The sequence below is a fragment of the Ascaphus truei genome, chromosome 21 (assembly GCF_040206685.1).
Source record: "Ascaphus truei isolate aAscTru1 chromosome 21, aAscTru1.hap1, whole genome shotgun sequence".
NCBI lineage: Eukaryota > Metazoa > Chordata > Amphibia > Anura > Ascaphidae > Ascaphus > Ascaphus truei.
Window position 1 is genome coordinate 107,519 of NC_134503.1, and position 27,800 is coordinate 135,318.

At 44.2% G+C, this 27,800-nt stretch overlaps 2 protein-coding genes across 3 annotated transcripts in view; one reads left to right on the top strand and one right to left on the bottom strand.

Moving 5' to 3' along the window:
• Positions 1–27,800, top strand: part of LOC142471873 (sodium-coupled neutral amino acid transporter 3-like) — a 167,409-nt gene that overhangs the window by 24,286 nt on the left and 115,323 nt on the right. For both annotated transcript variants that reach the window (XM_075578286.1, XM_075578288.1), the window contains exon 4: positions 16,368–16,575. The gene's annotated coding sequence lies outside the window, so the exon portion shown is untranslated. The remainder of the gene's footprint in view (positions 1–16,367; positions 16,576–27,800) is intronic.
• LOC142471874 (myosin heavy chain, skeletal muscle, adult-like) lies at positions 825–26,774 on the bottom strand. Its single transcript, XM_075578293.1, has 41 exons — positions 26,707–26,774; positions 25,464–25,506; positions 23,115–23,327; positions 22,889–23,032; positions 21,967–22,123; positions 16,812–16,839; positions 16,333–16,447; positions 15,189–15,281; positions 15,031–15,094; positions 14,840–14,938; positions 14,523–14,626; positions 14,310–14,448; positions 14,090–14,208; positions 13,860–14,009; positions 13,565–13,735; positions 13,168–13,477; positions 13,012–13,076; positions 12,809–12,896; positions 12,489–12,606; positions 11,803–11,926; positions 11,581–11,717; positions 11,238–11,493; positions 10,907–11,149; positions 10,640–10,816; positions 10,406–10,551; positions 10,215–10,305; positions 9,738–10,127; positions 9,525–9,651; positions 6,322–6,440; positions 5,910–6,106; positions 5,635–5,818; positions 4,914–5,079; positions 4,689–4,813; positions 4,285–4,593; positions 3,360–3,563; positions 3,147–3,272; positions 2,870–3,040; positions 2,681–2,785; positions 2,500–2,595; positions 1,789–1,923; positions 825–965 (listed from the first exon to the last, which is right to left on the bottom strand). The coding sequence occupies exons 3-41, from the start codon at positions 23,313–23,315 to the stop codon at positions 948–950; spliced, it is 5,811 nt and encodes a 1,936-aa protein (XP_075434408.1). The 5' UTR covers positions 23,316–23,327; positions 25,464–25,506; positions 26,707–26,774; the 3' UTR covers positions 825–947.

Genomic DNA, 27,800 nt, shown 5'->3' on the forward strand with positions numbered 1-27,800 from the left:
AGCAGGAGCAGGGGGCGTGGCTACTAAGGGAGGGGGCGTGTCCTTGCCTGGATCGGGGCTGTGTGTGTGTCTCTGTGTCTCTGTGTGTGTGATGTGAGATGTGTGGGGGAGATGTGCCAGCGGGGGGAGGGGGGGAGGGACGGGGAGATGTGCCAGCTAGCGGGGGGGAGATGTACCAGCGGGGGGGGGGGTGGACATGTGCCAGCAGCGGGTGGAGATGTACCAACGGGGGGGGGGGGCGGGGGCAGGGAGATGTGCCGGCAGCGAGGGGGGGAGGGGGGCCGGGGACATGTTCCGGCAGTAAGGGGAGACACATAGACAGACAGACACACACATATACACAGACAGACAGAGACAAGTCTCACCCTGCACTACATCCAGCAGCAGGGGGGGGAAAGGGAAGGAGGGGACCCGGGGAGATGTGCCGCCAGCGGGGTGGGGGAGCCGGGGCGGGGGGACGACATGTATTCACTATTACATTCCCCGGATGAAGCCGGACACAAAAGCTAGTGTTATTATAAAGGCAATTATTAGTTATAATGTTATTATAAAGGCAATTATTAGTTAGAATGTTATTATAAAGGCAAGGTGTGACATGTATTTGCTATAAAAGCTTTAACTTTGCTTAGATTATTTTAAACCAATGTTACTGTAATGAGCCACCCATATAACATGTTCCCTTAATGCCCCCGCAGTTAACAAGCTGAAGGTTTGTGTGTTGAAATGCAATGCCCTTTGCTCGCCTAGTTACCCCAATAGTGTACATGGCGATTCCAGCATATGTCCCAACAGAAAAAAAGCAAAGAACCAGTTTCTTAGCAGTATTTGCATTTTATTATTTTACATAAGTAGACAAAAAGACACGAAACTAAATGACATGTTTTTAAAGTGAGGAAGAAATCAGCATTTTGCCCATTTCTCCGAGGCACTTGTGATTGAGGCAGGAATTACTCACTCTCTCCTTTCTGCAAGGGAGGAAAAAAAGTCACATTAGGACAAAGGACTCGGGGCCATCCCTTAAGGTTGGAGGAAAGGAGATTTCACCAACAACAAAGGAAAGGGTTCTGTACAGTAAGGGCAGTTACAATGTGAAATTCATTACCCATGGAGACTGTGATGGCAGATACAATAGATATCTTCCGGAAAAGGTTGGACATCTTTTTAGAAAGGAAAGGTATACAGGGATATACCAAATAAGTAAACATGGGAAGGATGTTGATCCAGGGAGTAATCTGATTGCCATTATTGGAGGCAGGAAGGAAGGTGTTTTTCCCTCTATGAGACATATGATAATGTTTCACCTGAGTATTGTGTTTGCCTTCCTCTGGATCAATGTGACTAAAAACATGAGTGTCTGTGTTGTGTCAAATGAACACAGGGTGAACTCGATGGACATATGTCTTTTTACATTCCTGAAATACCAATTTTCATGAGGTTGTGTCAAATTATCCCTGTATTTAAAAGTTATACAACTAAGAAAGCAGAATTCTTCTACAATGTTAGGTATTTTCTATTTAACATAAAGAGTTGTCAGTCTTTTACTGTAAGTGGAATAAATGATAGAAGATATGAATGACATGCTTGGGACGCCTCAATGGTCCCCATTTACTTTCCTAACCAAGGTGTCTTAAAGTTACTCCAGTATGTTGGGAAAACGTCATCTTTATTTCTAAGACGGAGTGTTGAACTGATATAGTTATATTACATGGGCTTAAAAACAAACAAGTCAGAAGTGTTGTGTAGTAAAGATTTGGGAATGAAACATTTCCTAGAATTAGGATATGTTACCTTGCCCCCGATGTCACGGCTCTTTGCTCGGAGCTTGTTGACTTGTGATTCTGCAATATCCGCTCGTTCCTCAGCTTCTTCCAGCTCGTGCTGCACCTTCCTAAATCGGGACAAGTGGCCATTGGACTGTTCCTCCTTAAAACGGGGAACAGAAAACGTTACAGCAAAACCAGACAGTGTCCGTGCTTCGCAGATTTGTGTGTTATCCCAGGGATTATAGAACTAAAAATATCACTTGTGAGCACGTTCACCATCTCAGACAGGTCTGCAACCCTGCCCTTCCCCATTGTCTATTAGCATACAATGCTTCCACTGCAGCCAGGGATTCTGGGAAATGACATGCAAATGAGCACACGGTGTCACCTCTGAATTAAACATGGCTGAGGATTGGGTAAGTAAAATAGTAAAAATTACGTTAGCAAATGTGCTGAAGGAGTTAAAATGTTGGGACTGAAGAATAATAGGAAAACGAATACTTTACAGGGAATTAATTACAATTATCACTGTTGTATAAGGACCAATATAACACACAGACATGCAGTGAAGTACATTTCAGATTTCAGGTCATGAATGATTGACCGTTATTTCTGATTTTGACATTTTTAACATTTTCTGGAATCTGCATTTGATTTTTAAAGCAAGATGTGTCGGATTCTTCGAGCAGTGAAAGGGTCAGTACAGAAGGGGTTAACTTCAATTGGTCTCACTTACAGTTTCCTCAGCCTGTCTCTTGTAGGCTTTAACCTTCATCTGCAGTTTGTCCACCAGATCCTGCAGTCTCAGCACATTCTTCTTATCTTCCTCAGACTGATTAAATAATTAGAGATGCATTATTTAATTACCATACTACTCGTGACAGAGACCAAACTACACATATAATTCCATATTTCACCTGGTAGCTGAGCTCTTTCAGTCTTCTCTCATACTTGCGGAGTCCCTTGATGGCTTCTGCCCCACGCTTCTGTTCAGCATCCAGTTCATTTTCCAGCTCACGGACCTATAAAGTTATCAACTTGGTCACAGTGTTGAACATCTGAACATACCACTATGACTCATTAAGTATTTGTAATATATGACTTACTCTAGACTCCAGTTTCTGGAGCTGCTTCTTGCCACCCTTCATTGCCAGCTGCTCGGCCTCATCCAGACGATGCTGCAGGTCCTTCACAGTCTGTTCCAGGTTCTTCTTCATTCTCTCCAAGTGGGAGCTCGTGTCCTGCTCCTTCTTCAGTTCTTCTGCCATCATAGCAGCCTGCAAATGCAAAAACAAATGGGTGAAATTACTATACAGAAAGAGATGTGAGTTGACACATAAATTGCTCTTCCTCATTGTAAAGATTAGGTAAAAGACAACTTACATCAGTGATGGCCTTCTTGGCTTTCTCCTCAGCATTTCTTGCCTCCTGAACAGATTCCTCTACTTCATTCTGCAGCTGAAGGCTGTCATTCTCCAGCTTCTTTCTGTTGTTGATGAGGCTTGTGTTCTAGAATTATGATGAGCAGAAAGGTGTGTAATGATTATTTGAACAAGCTAAAAAATTGCAAATATTGGTCCTCGATGATAAGTTTACCTGTGAGTGCAGCAGCTGAACGCGTTCGGTCACATCGAGAAGTTCCTGTTCAGCCATCTTGCGAGATCTCTCTGTCTGTTCCAGAGCAGCCCTGATCTCCTCAATTTCAGCCTGTTGCAGGTTATTTCTACGTTCTACCACAGCCAGCTGTTCCTTCAGATCATCCTGCCCTCTGGTGGCATCGTCCAGCTGGAGTTGAGTATCCTTTATAGTAAAATAGAGCTTTGTAAGGTGGCAGGTCACTTTGAAAAGCCATTTTGGTTCTGTTGGAAAATCTAGTTTCTCCTAAATTATTAGCATCCGATGGGTAGTTGAACAAGAGTTTTGAAATGTCAAAAAATAAATCTGATATCAGAATAATAGGTGTACAAGATTAAAACAAATATATTTCAGTGGTTATAATACTGCTTATGCATGGGAATAAAGAGATGAGTGCAGATAGGGTAGGGAAGAGATCTGCCAAGGATATCCTAGCATATCTGTGGGGAAATACATCTTCAGGACAAAGAAGGGAACGCGTCCCTCATTATCTATATGTGTTTGGAAGCTCATGACAGAAAAATCTAACTATTTCTAATACGGTAGTTTCCAATGATTTGTTTAACAACGCGTGAAAATACATCAGTTCTATTATCTTGGGCCTGTTGTTGTACCTTGAGTTGTGTTTGGTTTCATGCTAGGAAGTACCTTGAGTTGTGTTTGGTGTCATGCTATGAAGTACCTTGAGTTGTGTTTGGTGTCATGTTAGGAAGTACCTTGAGTTGTATTTGGTGTCATGTTAGGAAGTACCTTGAGTTGTGTTTGGTGTCATGTTAGGAAGTACCTTGAGTTGTATTTGGTGTCATGTTAGGAAGTACCTTGAGTTGTGTTTGGTGTCATGCTATGAAGTACCTTGAGTTGTGTTTGGTGTCATGTTAGGAAGTACCTTGAGTTGTGTTTGGACATTTCTGAGCTGTTTCTGTGCCTCAGTAGCTTGGCGGTTGGCATGGCTTAGCTGGATCTCCAGTTCATTCAAGTCTCCTTCCATCTTCTTCTTCAGTCTCAGAGCATCGTTTCTGCTTCTGATTTCAGCGTCTAATGTGCTCTGCATGGTATCAATCACTCTCTGACTGTTCCTCTTCAGCTGATCAATCTCTTCATCCTTCTCTGCAATTTTCCGGTCAACCTCAGATTTCACCTGGTTCAGTTCCAGCTGGATGCGGAGGATCTTGGCTTCTTCATGTTCCAGAGATCCCTATTTAAGGCAAGAATAATTTTGAGAATAATAACTGCCCTTTATGTAAATGTTTGTATCATTTGGTGTTGATGAAAGCAGAATGCCTCCCCTACCTCTGCTTCTTCCAAGGCTGCCTGCATTTCGGATTTTTCTTGTTCAACTTGCTTCTTGGCTTTCTCCAGTTCGTGTGCGAATTTTGTAGTCTCGCCGATTTGTTCAGTAAGATCAGAGATCTCCTCTAAAAGAGAAAATATTATTTAGTTCAATTATTATATATATTGTATCATAACAATATTTAACAATAACATGGCTGCCTTGGCAGAGTTTCACAAATTTACGTTGCAAGTTCTTGTTTTCCCGTTTCAGGGTTTCAAGCTGGTCCAAAGTCTCCTCGTAGGCATTCTTCATCTTGAAGATCTCTGTGCTGAGTGTGCGGGCTTCTTTCAGAGCTGCATCCAGTTCAGCCTGGCCCTCTTCATACTTCTGCTTCCATTCTGAGAGTATCTATTCAGAAAGAGTAGTAACACTTGGAAACACATTTTTTATTTTCAATTACAGATAGCACATACCTCAAAAGTAAATCTATATAACTACCAAACATACAGTACAGACCAAATAAAAAAATGCAATATGTTGAAAATCACTTTTGTGTCTTTTGGTGCTGCGGTCCACCAAGGAAATCAAAGGGTTAAAGTAATTTCATGTTTTGTGTTTGTTCAAAGTTGTAAGATTTTCCATTGCAACTTTGTGTCAGATATTATCGTACCATGAGGTCAAGGGAGGAACCCCAGAGTATACATGTAATTTGGCAGTGATAAGAATCCTAGTACTGTACTGTTCTGCAAGAATCCATACATTTAACAAAACAATTGCAAGCTCTGTCTAAGGGAATATCTCCCCAGAAATGTCTTGGAGGCGGATCACAAATCTCAGACATATATTACTGAATAAACGAGCAGTCCCAGCATTTTTCATTATTATAATAAGTTTACCTATTATTAATTTCTGAAACCGATATTAAATGTAATGTAGGGAGAATGTATGATTCGATTCATTTACCTTATCAAAGTTCCTCTGCTTCTTATCAAGAGCAGCTGCTGCACTGTTTGCTCTCTCAACATCGACCATAAGGTCCTCCACTTCAGCCTGCAGCCTCTGCTTGGTCTTTTCCAAGGAAGCACATTTGGAGTTCACAGCCTCCACCTGCTCCTCCGCGTCCTGTAGTCGCTGAGCAAGCTTCTTCCTGAAAATGCATTGTAGGAAAGAGATTATAGTCTTTGCAAGTCACTATCTGTATGAACCAGTATTTGTTTACTGATGCAATTTGGGCATACTTGGCGTCTTCCAGCTCCTCCGTGCGCTGAATGGCGTCAGTCTCATATTTGGTTCTCCATTGGGCAACTTCTCCATTTGCCTTGGACAAAGAGCGCTGAAACTCAGCCTTTGCTTCTTGTTCCTCCTCATACTGCTCACGGAGCAAGTCACAGTCGTGGCGGGATGATTGCAGTGCATGAGCAAGGGCGTTCTTGGCCTGTACACAGAAGAATAAGACCATTACTTACATCCAAATGAGTTAAAGTCTGATTCTTTCTTTTAATATCAAATATCTTGGGTATTTTGATTAAAATTATTTTAATTGAAGCAGCAATTAAGAGAATATAATTCATAGTGTTTTATACAGGGATAGCACAGTTATGTTGTGTTACAAAGTCGCTATATTGTAGGTGTAGAACATTATTGTATTACCTTTGTTTCCTCTTCCAGCTGCCTTTTAAGTTCCTCTGTCTGTTGGGTGAAAGCCAGTTTTCCTCTTGTCAGCTGAGAAATCAGAGATTCCTTTTCTTCTAGCTGACGGGACTGTTCACCTGTGAGTAAATAAAACATCCTATTGGCATACAGTAAGTAAAGTATATATTTTTAAGAATGGAATAGTGTATTTTATACAATATCTGTATAATTTAAAAACATAGATTATTCATTTGTTAAGCTTCAGAACGTTGACCTTTTACTAGGTTTACGGAAGAAAGACGATGTTCTAGTTGGAGATTTAATTCGATTATTAACCACTCCTTGGAAATATGTGGTTGTGGTTTAGTAAAGTTTAAATATGGACTCTCAGCTCTAACATGGTGCCATTGTTTCAAACCCCTTCTTTAGAACCAGGTCTGCATGAAAATAACTTTGCGTGGTGGAATCAGAAAGGGGTCAAAAAGCCTGAAGATCTATTAGATTGCAATAGTCGTTTTTTGACTTGAGATCAATTTAAGGAACTTTTTATTAACCTATTTTTTTTTGAACAATGGAAAATGTTCTTGTAGATCCACAAATCAGGGCAAAAGCTTCACATTCTTATCATATCAACATCCAATTCCTTTTTTGAAAGAAGATACTGTACAGTATATATAAATACATGAAACAGTGGGAGTCAGATCGAAATTAAACCTTAGGTTTTCCAACTTAGGATACGAGAGTCTGTATAACAAATCTCTATCAATACACTTATTAGCTATAAATAATGGCCTGAATCTTTCTCTTAAACTTAATCCATGGTCATCACTGCTCAAGAGGCCAACTCCGAATGTTACTAAAAATGAATATCAGCTTATAACTCCGGTAATATGTGCTACAAGATACAGTATATTGCAGAGTTGTGAAAACAGCCAACTCCTAATCTTACAATGATCAAAATTACGGGTTGGAAGTCATGCAATAAAATGTACTTTCTTTCTTCATGTAGTCCCTCCCTTTTTGTTTCAGTGGGACTACTGATGGCAGCTTAGGGGTTAAGGACCCTAGAAGGTTAACTGGTATAGTAACTGCCATTTCAGGTCAAATGGTATAGGATGACTTTTCAAATTATAGCCCAGCTCACTTTGTGGAAGGTGTCTAGTGACGGAGGGTTAATATAGAGGTACATATGTATCTAGAATCAGGTTCCAGAAGGTAACAGAAAGCGGAGTAGCCTCACTGTTAAAGTGTTAGTCCTGTTTAATTGCATAGCTATGTGTAGTAATTAGGTCCTGTCAACTTTATTGTTTTTAGTTAGGGAACATGTCCCGAAACTAGGTCCTTTAGTAGAGGCCAACTTTGGGTCTCAGCCAAGTGAAAAGGAACAAGCATGTTCCTCCACAGGTGCGTGTAGCGCCAGGATTCCGGAGCACTAATATGGATCAGCCAGACCAACTGGTCCCAATGCCAACCTAAGTTAAATACATAGGGATGGGAGGATGAGCCCACAGCTACCTACCTCAGATCCCAGTATGACAAAGGTACTCTGAACTCAAGCAACCAGAAGCTTTATAGTAAAGGACTAAGAATGTATCTCCCCTGAGTATGAGAGCTGCTAAGGGGATGAAGCTTAAGAAGAATATGCCTCCTTCGAGTAGTAGTGAGAGTTACCAGGGAAGAAGCCTAAAGTAATATATTATTTGTCCCACATTGGTGTCCAATGTGACTGTGTTTTCAGTGGAATATCCCCAGTATGTGAATAAAGCGTATATGTTTTTATATAAAAGTTATTGGCGCCATTTCTTGACTTAATTGCATTGCACAGCCCTGTATGGATCCAGCACCCAGACAGGTGTGCAAGACTGAGCAGCACCTATATGCAATCTATTCTGATGTACACTCCAAAGCAGGCGGGTGAGGAGGTGTTACATTAGTAACTCGCTTAACAAATTTACTAGGGACTACGACCCTTCGCTAAGAAATGTAGAAAGTTCTCCAAATTATAATAAGACAATACCTTTTATCTAACAAAAAATCAAAAGCCGCATATGTTATGCAGTCCTCTAAAAATGGGAACTTCATTCTGTAGTGGATGTGTGTACAAATCTAACACTGATAATATACAGCTGTAACCAGCGTTATTGCACCCGGTGGTGTGTTAACCTGCCCCTTTTTCACACATGGCTAATGCTGTTACAATGGCGGTTGCCCCCACTGGCGAGTTGTGTGTGTCGTGCTGCAACGCGCCAGCAGTAACGTCCGCTACATCTGTATGCGCACATATTTAACCACCTTTTATCTTTTGTTCTTGGCTAAATGACATTGTAATTGTTGCTTTCATTGCTTTGATATTCCACATTCCCCTTTTTCTTCTGTATCTCCATGTATTTTACATTCTCAATGTTTCAAGTATTAAAAACTCCACAGATTAATTGTTCCATATTAAGACTAAAAAACATGGTATACTATAGAGCAGTTAGCAGATCTAACATTCTGGTTTTTATAAAAATGTAATCTATTTTAATCTTTGCTATTTTTGATTATTTGCATGTTATATGTAGTAACATTGTAACAGGGGAGTAATCCCTGTTCAATTAATGTGCCTTTAATCTAGCAGTGTGGTGGTTAACTGCTGGTAGTCAATTAATAAACACCACCTGCCTGATTTAGATTGCTTACAAATGCCTGTCTTGTGAGACAGGAAGTGACTCCTTAGCTCACTTGTGAGCTGACCTTTGGAGACAGAGCAGGGGTTCTTAAGTCTCCCGGGAGAGACTGACCAAGAGAACACAGATCTCTGGAGCTGACCATATCTTGAGCTCTGCCAGAAGACACAGCAGAGCTGATTTCAAGACACAGGGAAAACTACTAAACCTGAAGCTGACACACCCTGAGGGAAGGGAGCTGAACCAGGAACTGAGAAGATTTTCCCTCCAAGAAACAGATAAGACTTTCATTCTTAAGAGACTTCTTATATCTGCTTATTTCATGCTATGTGTTTGGGGCTGGGAGAAATGCTTAACTAAGGGAGATGTGAATTAATTGCATAGTGTTTCACTAGAAATACTCCCAAGTGAATAGAAGCTTTGTCCCCCCCCCCCTGTGTTTGGATGGATTTCCTGATGAAAAGGAAAAGGCACAATAAAGCCTTATTATAATTTCACCTTATAAAAGTCTCCAATTGTGTACCTCTGTGAACGTCCGTCTACAAACATACATACCGTTCTCAGTTTGGAAGCGGGCCCTTTGCATTGTGAGATCATTGAGAAGACGTTGATGCTCATCATCCTTTGCCTTTATTTCACTGAGTTGGTCCTCGAGCACACGGCTCACTTTTTCAAGATTGGCCTTCAAGGAGAAATAGCAGCGTTAGGATTTCAATACGTATAGCTCAATAAAAACAAAAAGTGACACAACTTTAACAGGTGTTTTACCTTTGATTTGGAGACATTCTCCAAGTTGCTGGCAAGGTCATCAACTTCCATCTTGAACTCGCTCTTCTCTTTCTCCAGCTTCTGTTTAACGCGCTGCAGGTTATCAATCTGTTCCCCAAGCTCAGCAACGCTGTCAGCATGCTTCTTGCGCAGAGCAGCAGCGGTGGCTTCATGCTGAAGCGTGGACTCTTCCAGGTCACGTCTCATTTTCTGGAACTCGGCTTCACGTTTCTTGTTCATCTCAATCTGGGCAGATGTTGCACCTCCAGCCTCTTCTAGCCTTTCACTGATCTCCTCAAGCTCTCTGGAGAGATCAGACCTCTGTTTCTCAACTTTGGCACGAGCTGCGCGCTCAGCTTCAATTTCCTCCTCAAGTTCTTCAATACGAGCCTAGACGGAAGAAACATTGAATTATTATACTATAAGATTAAATAGCAGAATGAGGACAATTACTAACTTCCACCTATGAAATGATACCTGCAGTTCTTTGATCTTTTTTTGCAGCTGGGACCCCAGGGACTGTTCATCCTCCATCTTTCCTTGCAGCTGGTTTATTTCAAAATCCTTTCTGTGTTTAGAAAATCATGTTAGTGATTTAATTTTGTTTTACTGACAATGTGAGGGGAAAATATCCAGTTTCAAGGAAAATATAAACAAGTAATACTAACTTCTTGAGTCTTTCCTCAGTTTGCTGTTTATCATTTTCAAGATCCATGACTGTTTCCTGTGACAACTTCAGATCACCTTCAAGTTTTCTCTTGGATCTCTCAAGGTCAAGACGAAGTTTCTTCTCTTGTTCCAGGGAACCTTCCAGCTATTTGACAGAAAAGTATTTTCAGTTTCATGGTTCTGTTGGAAAAGTATTTAATATATTCTGTAAAGATACTTTTTTTAATACTTACATCGTCTACTTGCTGTTCCAGTTTAGTTTTGGCTTTTGTCAGAGAACTGACTTTGTCCTCTTCAGCCTGAAGATCATCAAGTGTTTGCTGGTGGGCCTCTTGGAGGGCCTTCTTCTCCTTGGTAACCTTTGTGATATTCTCATCAAGTGATGACATTTCTTCCGTAAGGTTTTTCACCTGAACGTAGGGACGAAAGAGAATAAATAAATAACTATTGTTGTATGACATTTAGGTCATAGTGTTTCGCTTCAGCGCCGTTCCACACACCTTGTTTTCTGTGGCGTGTTTTTCCTTTTCTACTTTGGCCAAAGTAAGTTCCAGGTCATCAATGTCCTTCTTCAGCTCAGAGCATTCATCCTCCAGCTTCCTCTTCTTGGCTGTTAGCTCAGCATTGCTTTCCTCCTCATCTTCAAGTCTCTCTGTAAGCTCCTTGATTTTGGCTTCCAGGTGGATTTTGCTTTTGATGAGGCCTTCACATCTTTCCTCTGCATCAGCCAGGTTTTCATTTTCCTATTTGAATATGAGATGCAAATCAGCAATCTACATTACCACATACTTATGGTTTTTGTTACATATATTTGTATTTAAATCTTCTTACCGACTGACACTGCAGCTGTAAATCATTCTTTTCTTGCAGTAGGGCAACCATTTTCTCTTCCAGTTCCTTTTTTCTTGCTTCTGACTTAACCAGTGCTTCCTTGGTCTTCACAAACTCCTCTTTCATGTTTGCCATCTCCTTCTCAGTCTCGGCACTCTGCAGGAGAGGTTTAATCTTGAAGTACAGCTTCATCCATGGCCAGTGTTTGACGCTCATGAACGACCTGACATTGTACTGGATAACAAAGCAAGCGTCTCTGTTTGGAAAAAATGTAGAAGGAAGGTTAAATTAAAAAGTTACTTTTCTATCTACCATTTTTGACAGATTGTAGTGTAATCAATACCTTCGTTCCACCATTTTCTTGAACTCAATTCTCATCAAGTAACCTCTACAACGAGCCTGGGTGCGAGTGATAAGTTGGGCTAACTTGTCATCTCTCATTTCTTCCAGAACACCCAGAAGACCAGCTTTGAAGAACACCTGTAAGCAAATAAGTAATTGTTAGATATCCAAAGAGGTGATAAAGTCACTTCACCTTTAATGTATTGACAATGTATTTTCGTACCTTGGTGTGCCCAAATCTATATTGAGCGTGATCAATATCAATAGAGCCCAGAAGTTTCTCAGAAGCCTTCTTGCTGTCAATAAACTCCCCAGCTGGAATTGCGCTTGCGTTCAGCACTTTGTAACTTCACCATTAAAGTGAAAGACAGATTAGTTGAAATAATTGTCATAAAGAATAAGACCAAATAGCTGTGCATTGAATAATGTTAATCACTTCAGTGGTCCATTAAACTGAATCCTAAACCCAGACAGTAAAGACGGTGTCACCTGAAGCAGCAAATATATCCCTGTTGTGGATAGCCCACAATAAACAGGATCATAGTGTAGGAAAATACTTGCTGCTGTTTGGTTAATGTGGCTCGGTAGATCACCACCTGGATGAATAGTAGTAACAGGACAGCGCCGGTGTTCACAGCACTCCCAATGTCAAAACTGCACCCTGGTCTTGACTAAGGGCATGTATTTTGGCTCAAAACATTTGGAGTGTTGTGGACACTGCTGCGTACCTGAAACAGTCCATGTAATTATTACATGTAGCTGTTTATTGTTGTAGGTGACAAGTTGAATTTCAAGAAATGTATCTTGTTGCTGTATTTCATGGATTCATTATAGAAAAAAAAATCACCAATTAGGAATTAATAGATACATTTGAGTTTTCAAGGTCTTGTAAGAGTTGTTGATAATTACCGTTGTTTGAAGTCACCATAGAGGATTCTGCTGGGGAATCCCTTCCTGCAGATCCTGATACCTTCCAGCACACCGTTACATCTCAGCTGGTGGATGATCAGCGGGTTCTCCATGGTACCTGGAAGTATGGAAATAGATATGTTTAATAGCGTAAGAAAGGGTAAACGATATTGGACCATATATTTATTACACCATATTTACTAAGCATTGCTGTTTCACAAAACACTTTGTGGCCCATTCACTCGAGTGTTATGGAATAGCGCCATTTAGTAAATATGGGCCATTGTGTCTTCATTAGGAAGTTGTATGAAACACTTTACCAGGAGTCTTGCTCTCATTGGGAATCAGACAACGCACAAAGTGTGGGTGAGTGCTTCTCAGGTTTGTCATAAGCTTGTTCAGATTTTCCTGTAGAAGAACGAACACATGGTCTTAGAACCTTCTTTTTTTTTAGATGAATAGAGGAACCTAGTGTACTGTAGTCATGTACATAATTTAGCTATACATCCAATTTTAAACTTACCCTGAACAGAGCAGACACGGTCTGGAAAGAGCTTCCCTTCTTTTTCTTTCCACTCTTTGCATCAGCTGCAAAGTAATTAAGACAATGGGATTACAAAAATCATCACGGGACACGGGAAAAAAAAGAAGTATTACATTATAGCTGCACAATTATTACCATCAGCAGCAGTAGCATAGCTGGCGTAGAGGAAGGACAGCAGTTTAACTGAAGACTTCTGGTAGAGTAGAATAACAGACTCATTCAGTGGGTCCTTATTCTTGATGAGCCAGCCAGTGATGTTGTAATCCACAGTACCAGCATAATGCACCAGAGCGAAATGAGCTTCAAGCTTCCCTTTGCCAGGCTTGGGCTTCTCAAAGTTGTTGCACTTGCCCAGATGCTGGTCGTACAGCTTGTTCTTGAAGGAGGTGTCAGTAGCCTTGGGGAACATGCACTCCTCTTCAAGGATAGAGAAAATTCCCATTGGCTGAAAATAGAAATGCAAAGCTGGTAAGTTCCAATACAACATTTAGCTCTGTTTCTGAAGACCGGTTTTATTTATTTAGAGACCCACCTTCTCAATAAGCTCAATGCAGGCAGCCAGATCCATACCGAAGTCAATGAATTCCCATTCAATGCCTTCCTTCTTATACTCTTCCTGTTCCAGAACAAACATGTGGTGGTTGAAGAACTGTTGCAGTTTTTCATTGGTGAAATTGATGCAGAGCTGCTCCAAGCTGTTGTACTGTAAAAATGTATTGCACATAAGGTGTCAGAAATGGATTGAACCTAAATCAGCTTTTCCAATGGTTTACACTCTGCATGAAACAACAATTGGTTTCTACACATTTATAAGTAGTAGACCTTACATTAAAGATTTCAAACCCAGCAATATCCAGGACACCAATGAAGTATTGTCTTGGTTGCTTGGTATCCAGCTGTTGATTGATACGAGCGACCATCCACAAGAACAGCTTCTCATAAATTGATTTGCCGAGAGCACCAACAGAGTTGTAGACCTGAGGAGAGTAATAATGTCTTTTTAATCTGTCTACACTATTTTAATGAAGGCTAAATTATGAAATTGTAAATGAATTACCTGTTGGACAGTCTGTCCCTTGGTGACATATTCATTGCCGACCTTTACCCTTGGATAGCACAAACCCTTCAACAAGTCGGCAGAATTCAGGCCCATCAAGTAACCGATTTTATCAGCAACTACAAATTGAAGATACAGCATATTATGCCCTTGGAATAGTCTTTGTGTTGGTGCAGTTAAGACAAGTCTGCATACATCTAGTGGGAAAAGGTTCACGTACCTTCAGTGCCATCAGGCTCAGCCTGCTCCTCTCTCTGCTTTTCCTTGAATTTCAGGTTACTGTGGTGCATGACTGCTCCAGTCATCTTGTAGATCCCAATCTTTTCCTCTTGGATGAAACCCAAGATATCGATGGCGTTCTGTGAATATAAAGAGTTATTAGCTTACATTCAATATTTATACCTGTGGGTTATTGATCTCTTGCATTACTTACATCAGTAGCCAACCACTCCTCCACGTCATCAATACTCTTCACAGAAATCTCACCCATGCTGAGAGTGGGGTAATCGTATGGGTTGGTGGTGATAAGAAGCATCTCTGAATGTTGAAACATAAACAAAATGCTGTCTGAAATCTGATGCAGTAATAGTGGGGTACCCTGGTGGATGCATATCACCCAGGACCATGTGTTTTTGATACACATTACATTTCTTCTTAAACATGAACAGATGTTAACTCACATTACATTATTTTAATCACATTTTGAATTTCCCATTTATATATCAGGCAAAACAAAAAATGGTAAATTACCAACAACTTCTGGTTTCTTGTTTGTCATGATCTGGTAGAAGATATGGTAGCTTCTCTCAGCTGCAAGCTGGAATGTTACTCTGGATTTTTCCAGTAAGTCTGTAATTGTAGACGATTATATATCAGCAATGTAAGTGAGTGTATTATTGAGGGAAAAATAGAGAAGACTTAATAGACAAACCAATTCTTACATGTTTCAATATCTGCAGAAGATAGCTTCCCCGTGGTTCCAAAGTGAATTCTGATGAATTTACCCTAGAAATTGGGATTGTAACAATGTATTTTTTTAATAAGTATGACATTGTCGGAGTTACACACATAAAAAGAGAGAAATATTCCTGTAACTTACAAAGCGAGATGAATTGTCATTTCTCAAAGTCTTGGCATTACCGAAGGCCTCCAGGAGAGGGTTAGCCTGAATGATTTGATCTTCAAGTGTTCCCTGTAAATAGCAAGGTCAGTATTATTCCATTTGCATGGAATTTCCTCACAATCTTTGAACATAGAGACACATTTTGTAGTGATTAAAATGTTTGCTTCTAGTAGAAGGCTCGTCTGAATGATTTGATCTTCCAGTGTTTCCTTCTTTTCCTGTGAAGCCACACACTCCTAGTTCAGTTTGCAGAGTAGATGAGCACAAACATCATGGCTGGGCAGGCCCTTATGATAGATATATATATCAAACTGTGATTAGAAGGGTTAATACGGCTTTCTCAAGCTCTGGGGCATGTTGTGAAGCTGATTCAAAAGGAAGGGGAGGATGGTAAAAAGATTATTCCGTTGTCTGTAAACCATGTCAAAAGACAGGACGAGGAGCGGGGTGTGTACAGTATATGGGATGTGGTGTGAATATAGAGGAGAAAATAGCAGATATGGTGCTGATTATAGTGTGCAGATATCACCTGTAGTATTGCACTAAATAATGGACAATGGGGTGTAAAGGCTGTCACAATTTACCAGGATTAGTTTCTGGTACCCACAAGGTCAGGTGATTTCCGCTTTCAAATATTTTAAGATTACAACTGAGATGGAATAAGGGAGGGAGGCATTCTCCAAATGCACCTATGGGAACAGCAGGCTCCTATTATTATTCTGAAGGGAGGAAGAAGTACGTATTGTAGTGTGAGTCTCTCCTAATGAAGCAAATCCTGCCCCATTAGCGAGGAGTGTATGGATTAGGTTGACCAACATTTGAAGTGAATGAGTGTGCCCGGTGCTGCTCTATACGTGGCCCTGTGTATGTATGTATGTCTTTATTTATGGTCCTGCTCTATACGTGGCCCTGTGTATGTATGTCTTTATTTATGGTCCTGCTCTATACGTGGCCCTGTGTATGTATGTATGTCTTTATTTATGGTCCTGCTCTATACGTGGCCCTGTGTATGTATGTATGTCTTTATTTATGGTCCTGCTCTATACGTGGCCCTGTGTATGTATGTCTTTATTTATGGTCCTGCTCTATACGTGGCCCTGTGTATGTATGAACACTTCACCTGTAGCTTGTTGACAACTTCCTTTTTCTTCGAAGGGTCCACAGCAGCGGCAATTGTTGCAAAGTACTGGATGACACGTTTGGTGTTGACCGTTTTCCCAGCTCCTGATTCTCCGCTGTTGAAAGTAGAAGATAAAACATAGCAGCAATGTCTGTCACGCCGAGGACTTTCCCAGAACTGGTGAGCCCCTGGACCAGACACGGTGATTTCGCTGTGAGACCCCCACTCCGGAGAAGTTTCGCGGTAATTTCCCTGTTCGTTGTTTATCAGTGAAGATGACATGATTATAATTCCCAGCGTTCCCCTCTTGGATTGACTACAATCCCACGTTCCCCCCTCACCAGGGTGTCCTCTATTCATAAGAAAATGTTGCTTCTTATCTACATTTCTCGCAGTTCAGATGATATGTCAAAATGGGACAGAATTGGAGTTCTAGCTCCTGTAATAGCTGAGGTTAATAATGAGCTCATTTCACTTACGTAATCAGGATAGACTGGTTTTCACGATCTGAAAAAGAAGATGTGCAGTCAATTCATTTTTGTCAATGTGTGTGTGTGTGTGTATGGATATATATATATATACACACACATGTATCTTGAGAAGATAACTTATGTATTTAGTGCAGGTACAGGCTAATATGGGGATTACCCTGATGGGGTTAGAGGCATGAATAATTTTTCTCTCAAAAGATGCAACTAAATGACTCATTTGTTATAAGACTTAGGGGCCTATTCACAAAGCAGTGTTAAGCTGTTTAATGGGCGATAAACGCCCTTATTGCGCGATACTGCCCGCTGTGCTATTCACAAAGCAGTGATAACAGCGCAGTATCGCGCTATAATGGCCTTTTAACGACCATTAACAGCCAGAGGCAAAAAGTTGTCCGACAAGCAAAAAAAAGACAAAATCGCTATTGTTTACCAGTAATAGCTATTCACTAAACAGTGATAAGCTTATCGAACTTTTAAAAAACTTGGATTTTTTTCTTAGTGAATACCATTTTTACCAATATGTTTTAGTGCGCGATAAATCTATACAAAGGCGTTCAGCAAAGCACTGATTTTATCACTGTTTAGTGAATAAACCCCTTAGGATCAAAACGTAGAGTTTCACTAATAAATTGCAAGTCTATTTGGGAGGAGCGCAGGGTCTGTGTATTTGGGAGGAGCGCTGGGTCTGTATTTGGGAGGATCGCGGGGTCTGTGTATTTGGGAGGAGCGCAGGGTCTGTGTATTTGGGAGGAGCGCAGGGTCTGTGTATTTGGGAGGAGCGCAGGGTCTGTGTATTTGGGAGGAGCGCGGGGTCTGTGTATTTGGGAGGAGCGCGGGGTCTGTGTATTTGGGAGGAGCGCAGGGTCTGTGTATTTGGGAGGAGCGCAGGGTCTGTGTATTTGGGAGGAGCGCAGGGTCTGTGTATTTGGGAGGAGCGCGAGCTCTGTGTATTTGGGAGGAGCGCAGGGTTGTGTATTTGGGAGGAGCGCAGGGTCTGTGTATTTGGGAGGAGCGCGGGGTCTGTGTATTTGGGAGGAGCGCAGGGTTGTGTATTTGGGAGGAGCGCGGGGGTCTGTGTATTTGGGAGGAGCTCAGTGGTCTGTGTATTTTGGAGGAGCGCGGGGTCTGTGTATTTGGGAGGATCGCGGGGTCTGTGTATTTGGGAGGAGCGCGGGGTCTGTGTATTTGGGAGGAGCGCAGGGTCTGTGTATTTGGGAGGAGCGCAGGGTCTGTGTATTTGGGAGGAGCGCGGGGTCTGTGTATTTGGGAGGAGCACGGGTCTGTGTATTTGGGAGGAGCGCGGGGTCTGTGTATTTGGGAGGATCGCGGGGTCTGTGTATTTGGGAGGAGCGCGGGGTCTGTGTATTTGGGAGGAGCGTGGGTCTGTGTATTTGGGAGGAGCGCGGGGTCTGTGTATTTGGGAGGAGCGCAGGGTCTGTGTATTTGGGAGGAGCGCGAGCTCTGTGTATTTGGGAGGAGCGCAGGGTCTGTGTATTTGGGAGGAGCGCAGGGTCTGTGTATTTGGGAGGAGCGCGGGGTCTGTGTATTTGGGAGGAGCGCGGGGTCTGTGTATTTGGGAGGAGCGCAGGGTCTGTGTATTTGGGAGGAGCGCAGGGTCTGTGTATTTGGGAGGAGCGCGGGGTCTGTGTATTTGGGAGGAGCGCGGGGTCTGTGTATTTGGGAGGAGCGCGGGGTCTGTGTATTTGGGAGGAGCGCGGGTCTGTGTATTTGGGAGGAGCGCGGGGTCTGTGTATTTGGGAAGAGCGCGGGGTCTGTGTATTTGGGAGGAGCGCGGGGTCTGTGTATTTGGGAAGAGCGCGGGGTCTGTGTATTTGGGAGGAGCGCGGGTCTGTGTATTTGGGAGGAGCACGGGTCTGTGTATTTGGGAGGAGCGCGGGGTCTGTGTATTTGGGAGGAGCGCGGGGTCTGTGTATTTGGGAGGAGCACGGGTCTGTGTATTTGGGAGGAGCGCGGGGTCTGTGTATTTGGGAGGAGCGCAGGGTCTGTGTATTTGGGAGGAGCGCGGGGTCTGTGTATTTGGGAGGAGCGCGGGGTCTGTGTATTTGGGAGGAGCGCGGGTCTGTGTATTTGGGAGGAGCGCGGGGTCTGTGTATTTGGGAGGAGCGCGGGGTCTGTGTATTTGGGAGGAGCGCGGGGTCTGTGTATTTGGGAAGAGCGCGGGGTCTGTGTATTTGGGAGGAGCGCGGGTCTGTGTATTTGGGAGGAGCGCAGGGTCTGTGTATTTGAGAGGAGCGCAGGGTTGTGTATTTGGGAGGAGCGCTGGGTCTGTGTATTTGGGAGGAGCGCAGGGTCTGTGTATTTGGGAGGAGCGCAGGGTCTGTGTATTTGAGAGGAGCGCAGGGTCTGTGTATTTGGGAGGAGCGCGGGGTCTGTGTATTTGGGAGGAGCGCAGGGTCTGTGTATTTGGGAGGAGCGCTGGGTCTGTGTATTTGGGAGGAGCGCTGGGTCTGTGTATTTGGGAGGAGCGCAGGGTCTGTGTATTTGGGAGGAGCGCAGGGTCTGTGTATTTGGGAGGAGCGCGGGGTCTGTGTATTTGGGAGGAGCACGGGTCTGTGTATTTGGGAGGAGCGCGGGGTCTGTGTATTTGGGAGGAGCGCGGGTCTGTGTATTTGGGAGGAGCGCAGGGTCTGTGTATTTGGGAGGAGCGCGGGTCTGTGTATTTGGGAGGAGCGCGGGGTCTGTGTATTTGGGAGGAGCGCGGGTCTGTGTATTTGGGAGGAGCGCGGGGTCTGTGTATTTGGGAGGAGCGCGGGTCTGTGTATTTGGGAGGAGCGCGGGGTCTGTGTATTTGGGAGGAGCGCGGGGTCTGTGTATTTGGGAGGAGCGCAGGGTCTGTGTATTTGGGAGGAGCGCGAGTCTGTGTATTTGGGAGGAGCACGGGTCTGTGTATTTGGGAGGAGCGCGGGGTCTGTGTATTTGGGAGGAGCGCGGGGTCTGTGTATTTGGGAGGAGCACGGGTCTGTGTATTTGGGAGGAGCGCGGGGTCTGTGTATTTGGGAGGAGCGCAGGGTCTGTGTATTTGGGAGGAGCGCGGGTCTGTGTATTTGGGAGGAGCGCGGGTCTGTGTATTTGGGAGGAGCGCGGGGTCTGTGTATTTGGGAGGAGCGCGGGTCTGTGTATTTGGGAGGAGCGCGGGTCTGTGTATTTGGGAGGAGCGCGGGGTCTGTGTATTTGGGAGGAGCGCGGGGTCTGTGTATTTGGGAGGAGCGCGGGGTCTGTGTATTTGGGAGGAGCGCGGGGTCTGTGTATTTGGGAGGAGCGCGGGGTCTGTGTATTTGGGAGGAGGACGGGGTCTGTGTATTTGGGAGGAGGGCGGGGTCTGTGTATTTGGGAGGAGCGCGGGGTCTGTGTATTTGGGAGGAGCGCGGGGTCTGTGTATTTGGGAGGAGCGCGGGGTCTGTGTATTTGGGAGGAGCGCGGGGTCTGTGTATTTGGGAGGAGCGCGGGGGTCTGTGTATTTGGGAGGAGCGCGGGGTCTGTGTATTTGGGAGGAGCGCGGGGTCTGTGTATTTGGGAGGAGCGCTGGGTCTGTGTATTTGGGAGGAGGGCGGGGTCTGTGTATTTGGGAGGAGCGCGGGGTCTGTGTATTTGGGAGGAGCGCGGGGTCTGTGTATTTGGGAGGAGCGCTGGGTCTGTGTATTTGGGAGGAGGGCGAGCTCTGTGTATTTGGGAGGAGCGCGGGGTCTGTGTATTTGGGAAGAGCGCGGGGTCTGTGTATTTGGGAGGAGCGCGGGTCTGTGTATTTGGGAGGAGCGCAGGGTCTGTGTATTTGAGAGGAGCGCAGGGTTGTGTATTTGGGAGGAGCGCGGGGTCTGTGTATTTGGGAGGAGCGCGGGTCTGTGTATTTGGGAGGAGCGCTGGGTCTGTGTATTTGGGAGGAGGGCGGGGTCTGTGTATTTGGGAGGAGGGCGGGGTCTGTGTATTTGGGAGGAGGGCGGGGTCTGTGTATTTGGGAGGAGGGCGGGGTCTGTGTATTTGGGAGGAGGGCGGGGTCTGTGTATTTGGGAGGAGGGCGGGGTCTGTGTATTTGGGAGGAGGGCGGGGTCTGTGTATTTGGGAGGAGGGCGGGTTCTGTGTATTTGGGAGGAGGGCGGGGTCTGTGTATTTGGGAGGAGGGCGGGGTCTGTGTATTTGGGAGGAGGGCGGGGTCTGTGTATTTGGGAGGAGGGCGGGGTCTGTGTATTTGGGAGGAGGGCGGGGTCTGTGTATTTGGGAGGAGGGCGGGTTCTGTGTATTTGGGAGGAGCGCTGGGTCTGTGTATTTGGGAGGAGGGCGGGGTCTGTGTATTTGGGAGGAGCGCGGGGTCTGTGTATTTGGGAGGAGCGCGGGGTCTGTGTATTTGGGAGGAGCGCTGGGTCTGTGTATTTGGGAGGAGGGCGGGGTCTGTGTATTTGGGAGGAGGGCGGGGTCTGTGTATTTGGGAGGAGGGCGGGGTCTGTGTATTTGGGAGGAGGGCGGGGTCTGTGTATTTGGGAGGAGGGCGGGGTCTGTGTATTTGGGAGGAGGGCGGGGTCTGTGTATTTGGGAGGAGGGCGGGGTCTGTGTATTTGGGAGGAGGGCGGGGTCTGTGTATTTGGGAGGAGGGCGGGGTCTGTGTATTTGGGAGGAGGGCGGGGTCTGTGTATTTGGGAGGAGGGCGGGGTCTGTGTATTTGGGAGGAGGGCGGGGTCTGTGTATTTGGCGGTTGTATTTTGTGTACATATGCATGCTTAGATTGTAAGCTCTTCTTGGCCTAATGTTACTGTCATGTATGTAACTTGTCACTATGTATGTAACTATGTAACTTGTCATGTATGAAGAGCTTATTCCCATTATGTCTTATATTTTTATGTCACAGCAGGGGTAGGTTTGAGCTCATCTAATTCTGTATGTGTGTAAGTGTGTATGTGTGTATATATGTATATAAATGTGTATATATATATATATATAATATACACACACACATATATACGCATATTTATGTTTATATGCTGTATTCAAAAAAGCGATACGTGACTCTCCAGGGGGCTGATTCCATTCGTGCTGAAGCGGAGGTTCATCAGGTAACAGCCACTGTAGTTGACTCATAACTAATAATGTATCATATTTGAAAGATGAAAGTTACGTATGATAAGCATGTTACCGGTTAACATGAACTGATAGGCGTTATCAGAGATGGAGAAGATGTGGGGTGGGGCTTCCTGTCGCTTCTTCCCTCGGTAATTGTTAACGACCTCCGGGTTGTATACTGGCAGCCACTTGTAGGGATTCACCGTGACACAGAAAAGGCCGGAGTATGTCTGCAATGTAACACAGAGGGGTGAGACAGTGTGTGTGTGTCTGTGTCTGTGTCTGTGTGTGTGTGTGTGTGTGTGTGTGTGTGTGTGTGTGTGTGTGTGTGTGTGTGTGTGTGTGTGTGTGTATAATAACTGTATTTCATATAGCGGTTTTCTCCCAATGGGAGTCGGCGCATCACAGTGACAGTATAGCGTGCGGTACACAGCACATAGAGCACATAGGAATGTTACAGACATGTTGGTGCCTGAGGCACAGGGAGATAAAGTGACTTGCCCAAGGTCACAAGGAGCCGACATCGGGAATTGAATCAGGGTCCCTGCTTCAGTGTCATTGTTATCAGAGTCGGTGTCTTTACTCGCCGCGCCTTTACTCGCCGGGCCTTTACTCCCTGAGCTTTACTCGCTGAGCCTTTACTCGCTGAGCCTTTACTCGCTGAGCCTTTACTCGCTGAGCCTTTACTCGCCACGCCTTTACTCGCCGAGCCTTTACTCCCTGAGCCTTTACTCGCTGAGCCTTTACTCCCTGAGCCTTTACTCGCTGAGCCTTTACTCGCTGAACCTTTACTCCCTGAGTCTTTACTCGCTGAGCCTTTACTCGCTGAACCTTTACTCGCTGAGCCTTTACTCGCTGAGCCTTTACTCGCTGAGCCTTTACTCGCTGAGCCTTTACTCGCTGAGCCTTTACTCGCTGAGCCTTTACTCGCTGAGCCTTTACTCGCTGAGCCTTTGTAGTGTGGGGTATCCTTATTTAAATGAAACCAGACTTACGTAGATCATCCAGGCGGCGTAACGCTCTTTGAGGTTAAACAGCACGGAGGCCTCGTTCAGATGGGTCAACATGGCCATGTCTTCAATTTTATCGAACTTGGGAGGGTTTTGGGGGTTGACTTGGTCTTCTCTAACAGTTACGGTCTGGAATGAAAGGAGACAGCACTCAGTGGGACACAGTAACACCCCATTTTATAATAAGCAAAATACTATTTTATATAATTACGTTTCCACGTTCGGTGTCCACTGTTATTTTACCGCCCTCACGCGCCGTGATCAGACCTTTGATGTAAAGCTCTTTATCGTCATGCACAAAGCAGCTGTTTCTGGCATCAAATGGCTTGTTCTGAGCCTCCAGTCTCTCCTTGTCAGACTTGCGCAAGTAAGGTGCCGCCTCTCCGAAGTGCGCCATTTCCGCGTCCCCCATGGTTGCAGTTTACTGGAATAGAGAACAAATACAATTGTTATAGGAGTAAAAACAATAATACAAAATGATTCCATTATTTCACTGGAAATTACAAACGGCGAGTGACAAATTGTACAAATCTGTATAAAGATAGAACTTTATTGTAGAGGTAAGAGCTGAGCTAGTACCCCAAAGTGGGAGATTCTGGAGTATGGACATTGGGGGCCTCATACTGTAGCTGATAAAGTGTTACGTCCATGGGGAGTTTCTGCTGAAAACGTCCTCCTCGGCCTCTTCGTGGATATATAATAAGGCCCGAAGCGCAAAGCTTTAGCAGGGAGCGCAATGGTTAAAAGGAAGATGCTATTCAATCGCACACGTGTAAAACGCTTTTAGAATGTACATAAGATGACTTAAGCTCACTGATCTTCAAACACAATGTCGCTGAACTCTTCTCCAGCAAGGGACAGGGGCAGCAGTATATACTAAAGAGGCCATACAGAGAGGCCGTGCTGCCGTGTTCCTCTGGGAGATGAGTCTTACAGCAATGTAAGTAGTCCGATGTGACTGAGAGAGAGAAGCAATGCGCTCCCAGCAGCGAGCGAAAGCATGTCCCGAAATAGGAGGGCCGCAGGATGGAAAGAGAGCAAGGAAACCTGTGTTGGACGTAGGAGGTGGAAGGGAAGCTGTGCGTGATTACCGCGTGTGATTACAGCGTGTGATTACTTCTCGTGATACAGCGCGTTATTACTGCGCGTGATACAGCGCGTTATTACTGCGCGTGATTACCGCGTGTGATTACTGCTCGTGATACAGCGCGTTATTACCGCGTGTGATTACTGCGCGTTATTACTGCGCGTGATACTGCGCTGCTGGGTCGAGGAGCGGCTTTGGAAAAGAATTACAAGTGTCAGAAAATGAAATGGTGCATACATCATAGCAGAACATATTAAGGACGCGCGTGACTAACATTCCTTTTGCGCCTTGGTTTGGAGATGGATATTTTCAAAACATTACGTGTTTGACATTTGCTATTTCTGTCAATATAATGTTCTTTATTTTTACATCGAAACCAGGTTCTATTGAGACTGTTGTATTAAAAAAGTGTTGAAACCAATTCTGCTTTTCAGCCATGAAGGGTTAAATAGTGCCTCAAAATCAGAATTATTATACAAAAGTGTAAATGTAGCAACATCTGGGGAGGAATCACATAAATCTCCAGGAAACCGTTTAAAAGGACGGTGGAGAAGAATAGCAGCGCTTTGCCGCTGCAGCTAGGTAATGGAAGGGACACATTATTACTTGTAACGCTGCAGCAAGAACTGGACTCACAAACGTGTATGTCTATATCCAGAGTTCGACCTCTCTCACAGCTCTGGCCTTTGTGCAAACCCTTCCGACTCCCAAAGGATGTGCACCGCCCGTCACTTCTCCTCCCGCATTTGGGAATTCCCAGTATTTGCTTTCAGTCTCATTGTGTAGGAATGGAAGGCTTGGCTCGGCTCGGCTTTGCTCGGCTCGGCTCGGCTTTGCTCGGCTCGGCTCGGCTTTGCTCGGCTCGGCTTGGCTCGGCTTTGCTTAGCTCGGCTTTGCTTAGCTCGGCTCGGCTCGGCTTTGCTTGGCTCGGCTTTGCTCAGCTTGGCTCGGCTTTGCTCGGCTCGGCTTTGCTTGGCTCGGCTTTGCTCAGCTTGGCTCGGCTTTGCTCAGCTTGGCTCGGCTTTGCTTAGCTCAGCTCGGCTCGGCTTTGCTGGGCTCGGCTTTGCTCGGCTTGGCTTTGCTTAGCTCAGCTCGGCTCGGCTTTGCTTAGCTCGGCTTGGCTCGGCTTGGCTTGGCTCGGCTTGGCTCGGCTTTGCTTAGCTCAGCTGGATAAATCTCACCCTTACTTAATTGGGGATGTTAAAATGTTTTTTTTTTTTAAACGATGCGTCCCTTATTCATTTTCGTACATTGAAATGGAATACTGCTCGAGGGGTTAGAGGCGGTTGGGTTTCTATAATCAATAGCATTAATTAAATGTGTACATATTGTATCTTTATACAGCACAGATAATGTCGGCAGTGCTTCACGAAATAAACCATAGTATACATGGAATTAGAAGACAATATGTGCAAGGAATATAAATCCAGCGCAGAGTTTCCCGTCTGCGTTCTGCCTCACGCCGCCGCTTACCTCTTGGTGACTCCCACTCACAGAAATGAAATTCCCCACAAAGCTGCAAAGAGAAGCACGAGAAACACCTGCTTATTTCTGCTCAGGGGGCACTTTTATATCCAAATCATAGGGCAGAACTAAGCAAAGCAGCAAGTTTCAATCAGTAGAGACGGAAGACCAGGCAAAAAATATATGGATGTCATTAGCACAATGCCTAAAGCAATCATTAAGGGACCCCTCAAAATCTGTGGGGAACCCTCCCCTTATACATTGAGTGCTCACATTTACCGGAGGTCAAACAACTGCTATGTTATTTCAGATGTGACATTATTACGTGAGGTACGTGTGTATATATATATATATATATATATATATACATATATATACACACACACACACACAAAATAAAAGAAGTAATCCGGCACTCCTGTAATGGTACAATAATGGGTTGGGGCTTGTACCATAGAAATAAATAGCATACGTTACCAGCGATGAGATGGTAAGAAGGCAATAGCACTCAGTGGGTATCAAAGAATAATTATTTGTATTTCTTAATATATATATATATATATATATATATATATATATCTCTCAGAGAACCACTACACAGTGCAGTGAGTCTGTTAAATGCTGTGTATTGTACTCTGCTATAGTAAAACCCCACACATTCATCTAGTTTTGTGGAGAAGTTAATAGAGGTGGACTGGGAACAAAACAAGATAAATACGTTTAAATCCAACTCCCCATCAAATCTGATCCAAGTTGAACCCTACAGTCAATAATGTTTTCCGGCAACGGTTTAGTTCATATCACCGGATAGATTTTCTCTTGAACTCTTTTCTATGCTAAATATCTTTGTTTTTTAATTTTACAACTATCCTATTCTGTAAGTTTGGCCAAGAAATCAACATTAATGAGGCTAGATGAGAACAGCTGCACAATGTCATTTTGAGAGGTCTCCTTAATACATGTTGTGTCTCCCTTCTAGGGTAAGAGTGACACAGATTTGAGTCAACAAAGTATCTATTTCCAGCCCCAAACTACCAATTATCTGCACTCTCAATCCTTCGCCTCCTCACAGTGCAAGTTCCTATGTCACTGAAGGAATATATAGGCTTCAATAGGAAGGAAATACAGTTCCTTTAGACTTTACCTGAATTGACTTTTCAATAAATACTTTCTTTTAGAGAAGTAATATCCAGCGGATTAATCAACTGACTGTCTTTCCTGCAAAGGCTCGATCAAAAGGAAAGCAACTTACCCGGAGGAGACCACCTTGCAAGTGTCTTGTGAGGGCGCCCGCCTCCTTTATACACACGCGCCTCTGCAGAGCGAGCAGACGGACTTCTATGTATGGAAAGTTTATGTTGAAGGCGTTACATTTTCATTTCCCAGGAATCCTATCCTGTTTTGTATTAATGCTAATTATAACCTTCACTCACTTGGTCCATAAAAAAAAAACATAGCTGCCTTGGTTTGGTTCTTCAGGGAGCGTGCCCTCCTCGGATGTGGCTGAAGTATTTTGTAGGACATCTCAAGGAGATAGACATATTTCTGGAATGCAAGTGTTGTCTTTTCCAGTCTGCAATGTCAGACAATGACAATCAGACATTATTCAGACTTGGGAGCGTTACCTATAAACCTTCCTGTGCTGTTTGATGAAATAACACCTTTCAGATTATGTATAGTTTTGTGCTCAGATAATTTACAGGTGGTTCAAGCAGGTTTTTCAGATGATATTTTTTGCTGTTTTACAGCCCGGAGAGATCTGTATCAAAGTCTCCCCGCTGGCAAAACCGGGCAAACTTGGAATAATTACAATGCAGCACATTTATCAAGAAAAAAGTCCCATCGGAAGTAAGGGGATTCTGGGGTGTGATAAACCTGGTGTTTATTTGCCAGAGTTTTGCGGCCAGGAGACTGATGCATAGCCTCCTAATGTCCATAATACCATAGGAAACGTCATATTATTCTTATTTTTTATTTGCATGGCACCAGCATATTCCGCAGTACAATGTGGAAGGGACGACAGTGACCGTGACATTGTGTGACAAACGTACAGATATGAGAGGACAAAGTGAGATGATACGGAGGAGGTCCCGGACAGGCTAGATAAATGTTTCTTATCCACGGAGTTTGGCTGGTGCAGAAATGAGCACACAGATTGCTGGCTCGTGGCCGGGACAAAGTGTGCCGTGGTGCACACGACCATTTCCAGGCCTTCTCTTACACTGTGCCATTGTTCAGCTATTTATCGTAGAGAAGCAGAAACATGGCTGGACACGCTGCACAATGGGCAGAAACACATACACATCCCGCATATTTAGAGAGGCCGCATGCTTCCTGGGCACACCT

Bases quoted from the DNA above. Each gene is read 5' to 3' on its own strand.
- LOC142471874 (XM_075578293.1), bottom strand. From the start codon at position 23,315: ATGGGGGACGCGGAAATGGCGCACTTCGGAGAGGCGGCACCTTACTTG. The intron at 14,449-14,522 runs GTAAGTAATGCA...TTATATTCACAG, and splicing joins AGGAGTGGTTGGCTACTGAT to AACGCCATCGATATCTTGGG. The intron at 3,273-3,359 runs GTAAACTTATCA...TCATAATTCTAG, and splicing joins TTCAGCTGCTGCACTCACAG to AACACAAGCCTCATCAACAA.